At 62.4% G+C, this 4,642-nt stretch overlaps 1 protein-coding gene across 1 annotated transcript; it reads left to right on the plus strand.

The window, feature by feature from the left end:
* The first annotated feature begins 509 nt into the window (after window positions 1-509).
* On the plus strand, window positions 510-2,765 carry LOC102770953 (translation initiation factor IF-2-like). Its single transcript, XM_015562882.1, has 2 exons — window positions 510-1,197; window positions 1,250-2,765. Exons 1-2 carry the CDS (start codon window positions 662-664, stop codon window positions 1,686-1,688), a joined length of 975 nt encoding a protein of 324 aa, XP_015418368.1. The 5' UTR covers window positions 510-661; the 3' UTR covers window positions 1,689-2,765.
* The last annotated feature ends 1,877 nt before the right edge of the window (window positions 2,766-4,642 follow it).

Here is a 4,642-nt window from a genome sequence, read left to right on the forward strand (position 1 = left end):
CCTCCGCCCCCCCAGAAAGCCCCCCTCCCGGCTGTGCACAGTCACCCCTCGCTGCTGGGTCAGGGCGAGCCTGCTCTGGGGGCCCTGGGAGCCGGAGCGGGAGGGACAAGCTCTGGCTCCTCTGAGCAGGCCTCTGGCCTGAGGCCGTCCCTTCGCCCCAGCGGGTCCCCAGGATGTGAGGACTGAGCCCCTGGCCCTGGGGAGGTAAGCATCCCAGGCTGGCACCAGGGCAGACGACACCCCACGGGGCCCGAGAGACGCGTAGATGGGAATGCGTGACTCTGTTCAGATGTCCGGGGGGGCCTCCTGCCCTCTGGAAAGGCGACGTGGCTGACGTCCTTTACAGCCTTTATTTAAACGTTGAAATTTAGAAAAATTTCACTCCTATTTTCATTTATTTACATTCAATATTATTTTGTATTAGTTTCAAGTTTTATATTAGTTTCAGCATAGTGGTTAGACAATCATATACTTTACAAAGTGTTCCTGATATTTCCAGTAACCCACCTGGCCGGTGCAGATGGCGGCCCGGACCCCCGGGGGAGCGCAGAACTCTCCCCGGCCAAGGGGAGCGCCCACCCTCTCATGTGCAATGGCCTCGAACTGTGAGCCTGCAGAGGTTTCTCCCACAGGGCTCGGTCCTCCTGACCCAAGTCTTTAAATGTCTTCGGAAGTATCTGTCTTTCCTCGTCTACGTGTGTGTGACCCCAAACTGCCTGCATCAGAGGCGCCCTGGGGGGTGGCTCACTGTCCAGTGCTGACCCCCGGGCCTGGCTGGGAAGTGGGTGAAGGGCGGGAAGTGCACAGGCCCCTGGAGGCTAGGAGGCTGGTGCCCCCCCATTCTCCTCCAACCCCCTGGTTTCCAGAACACTCCTTTCCTCCCTTGGGGAGGAGCTGGCAAGGGAAGAAGCGTGGCCCACCCGAGCCCAGGTGGCCTGCCGTGAGCTTGCCCACAGCCCAGGGGGCGAGGAGTGGGCACGGCCGCCGTGACTGGGGAAGACTTGGCCGACGCTATGACGTCGGGCAGCTACCAGCGGTGGGGCAGGGAGGCTGGAATACAGTGTGGGAACCTGCTCCACACACTACACTCTCTGCCTCCTCCTGCCTCCCCAGACCAGGGTCCGAGGGGCAGGCGGGATCCACGGGTCCTCTTCTCCCCCTTCGGCCTCAGCCCCTCCTGCTGGCTGGGCCAGGGGGCTCCCTGGCCACGGTCTGGTCAGCACCCGGTAGCCCCGCCATGACTGGGGGACCCCCAGAAGGCTCTGAGGCCCCACAGACACTGCTCAATGGCCCAGACTCAGAGCTCCACTGGCCCCAGCCTGCCAGCAAGCGCCTCCCCACCCATCGTTGTACCTGGGCCCTTTATTTCCTATTCCCTTATGGGCCATACGGGGTCCCTTTGTGCCCCCGCCAGAGAGAGCCGGTGCCCGACCCCCCACCCCTGCTGGCAGCGGGGCATAGACCACCCCAGGGCTCACCCTGGCTCCCTGGTTTGGGGCCACGTTCGTGCCCTTTCTTTTCTCCATCACTCGGTGCTGCTGCGACCCATGGGGCCGGCCGGACCCTCCCAGGGGGGCTTTTGGGGAGCAGGTGGCCAGCCTGAACCAGTGCACAGGCATCTGTTAGAGGGTGCGAGAGGCCTCGACATCGGAGAGCACGGTGGTCTCCGACACGCCTGCGCCATCTGAGAAACCAACCGAGCAGCTCACGGAGCCTGTTCCCTACAGCCAGGCTGACCCCACAGCATCCTGGGCTGGCCACGTCCTCCCGTCTGTAATGGAAGGTCTGGCTCTTCCGTGCGGTTCTGCCTCCTCAGGCTCAGCCCCCCTCCCTGCGTTTCCAGCAGTTCCCTTCCCTCCTCGCCTGTAAGCTCAACCCTTCATGGTGGCCGGGGGGCACAGGGCAGGGCGGTGGCTCATAAAGACATCGTCCGGCTTTTATTATTCTCCTTATTTAACTGCCGAGGGTCTGTCTGAAGTCGGGGCAATGCCAAGCTGTGTGGCTACCTGGGAGCAGGCTCAGCCAGGAGCACCTGGGCTGTCCTCAGGGTGAGCGGGGGCGCACCTCCGCGGACGGCCGGGCGGAGGGGATGGCGCCCTCGGAAAGGTCTGGAGCCCCCGTCGAAGGAGCAGGGCGCGGTGTTCAGAGACGTGCGCCTGTGTCCTTTCTCAGTGACTGTGGTGAGGGCTGGGCGCTCACCCGGGAAGGAAGCCCGACTCCCCTGGAGAGCGGGCCCCGGGCTGATGACGGCGTCGCAAGCACCGCTGAGGGTGCGTGGGCAGTCGTTGCCCAGCTGTGCCGTGCAGCCTACCCGGTCTGTCCGGAGGCCTCACCTCCGCCACAGCCACGCTCCGACCTGTGGCGTGGACTCCGTTATTCTTGTCCCCTCCAGGCCCCGCTAGACAGCACCCGTGGCGTTACATAACACGCCTTAAGTGGCTGTGTTTTGCAATCTTGGGTGCAGGTTTCTCTCTCTCTCTCTCTCTCTGTCTCTCTCTCTCCCAAATCAAAACGACAAGTCCAGAGGCTGACGGACTGGAGCCTTATGGCCCTGGCAGGGACGGGGCGGCCCTGGGGGGAGGCCGGCCTGGGGCCAGGGCTTTCGGGGGAGCCCCGTCCCTTTCCAAAGACGTCAAGCCCCACGTCTGCCTGTGGGGCCTGAGTTTCGCCTCCTGTCAGGGCCAGATCCCAGAAGACTATTTCCTGTTTTGGAAGATGGTTGTAATTTAAATGATTGTTTTAATAAAAATTCTAAGCTGACACAAGTTCGTCTCGGGCTTCCTCCGTCTGCTTGCTGCTCAGGCCCACGGAGATGGCAAGACCAGTGGGTGCCGACCGCCCTCAGCGCCTCACTGTGGTGCTTGCAGCCTGGTCCCAGGGATCCCTGAGCAGCTGCTCCGACCCCCACTCCCAGCCCTCCATCCTCTGCCTTTGGTCCTCGCCCGCCTGCCCGAGAGCTGAGTGCCTGACCTCTGTTCCAGGGCTGCCCGTCCCAGGAGGCTTCGCCTGGGCGGGTCGAGTAGGGAGCCACCCAGGGGTAACGATGAGCTGGCAGCGGGACTCTGGGGGGAAAGGTGTTGGTGAGAAGATTGCTGCGACGCATCCAATCCAATTTCTTGCGAGTCTGAGGAGGCGACAGCTGAGCCACCGGCACATTCTCCACCTCCCTCTCCGACTACCCAGGCGGCGAGGGAGGCCACCCCAGCTCCATCCCCTCCTGTACCTCCCAGGGCTTCCTGGCAGCCTGTCCTTGCTGCATTATGGCAGGAGCTGCGGCCTCAGTCCCAGCTGGTAGGAGGGGGTGCGGGGGGGGCAGGAGTCCGGAGCTCGCTTCTAGGCAGGCAGCTGGGCCGGGCATCGGCAGCACGGTCATCAGCACACGAGGACCCGGGCTGACTCAGAGGAACCCCACCGCGTCCTCCCCCGGTTTCCACTCGATGCCCATTTCTCACTGGGACGCTCGCCCCAGAATAGCTCCTGGCAGGCCGCCTCGGAGCCCAGGAAATCAAGACATCTCCTCGATTCCGCAGCCGGAGCCGCCGGAGCCCGGCTGGCCCGTCCGCTGAGCCGCACACTTGCTCTGTTCCACCCCTTCCCTGCAGAGCCAGGCCTGGGCTTCCCGCCGCCTCTGGGCGCTCCCTGTCTGTCAAGAGGGTTGACAGTGATGCCTCCGGGCACCTCTGGGACAGCGTCAGGGTAGCACGAAGGGCAGATGCAGAAAACACTCCGCTTCCTGTGACAAAAGGGATGAGGAGAGGTGGCAGCATTACCATTATTTACAAGTAACCAAAGCAGCGAAGACACACGAAATCTGTTCTTTGCACCCAGGCAGGCACGGGGAGGGCTGAAGAAACGACACGGCTGAGGGGCTCAGGGCCGTCCTGACGGGGAACTCAGAGAGGCCTGGGTTCAAGGCCCGGCTCAGCCACTTGCCAGCCGGTGATCCCAGGCAAGTTACCTAAGCTTTGGGCACAGCAGTGTTTTTATCTATAACAGGGGTATCAGCCCTGGCCGGTTTGGCTCAGTGGATAGAGCGTCAGCCTGGGGACTCAAGGATCCCGGGTTCGATTCTGCACATGCCTGGGTTGTGGGCTCGATCCCCAGTGTGGGGCGTGCAGGAGGCAGCCGATCCATGATTCTCTCTCATCATTGATGTTTCTCTCTCTCTCTCCCTTCCTCTCTGAAATCAATTAAAAATAAATAAATGAAAATAAGAGGGGTTCTCTAGGATGCTGTGGGGATGAGTAATGTCGGATCTGAGGAAGGTGGCTCTTTTTCTAGGTGTTTTCTCGGGATGGGGGGCTGCAGGGGGAAGCAGAGAACAGAGCAGGGGTGACCCAGAGGCGGCCCTGGCTCGGAGGGCCCCAGCCCACCTGTGGCCCCCACACGGGCCTCATCCTACCACCTGGGCCAGGAGCTTAATGAGCCTGCATCTGGCCTGTTTGTCCTGCCGTGTTTGCCCAGTGCCAGCTGCAAAGCCCGGGAGATGATGGATCACCCAGGCGGGGGCTGCCCGGGAAGGAGGCTCTGGTTTGTCACATTAATACTCGCGGCTCCGGTCGATAATGGACTGGAGGCTCCGGGCGGAAGAGGGGCCGGGTGGGCAGCCCTGGCCGCTGCCCCTGGAACCCTTCCCAGAGCA

Source organism: Myotis davidii, unplaced genomic scaffold, assembly GCF_000327345.1.
Source record: "Myotis davidii unplaced genomic scaffold, ASM32734v1 scaffold478, whole genome shotgun sequence".
Taxonomy (NCBI): domain Eukaryota; kingdom Metazoa; phylum Chordata; class Mammalia; order Chiroptera; family Vespertilionidae; genus Myotis; species Myotis davidii.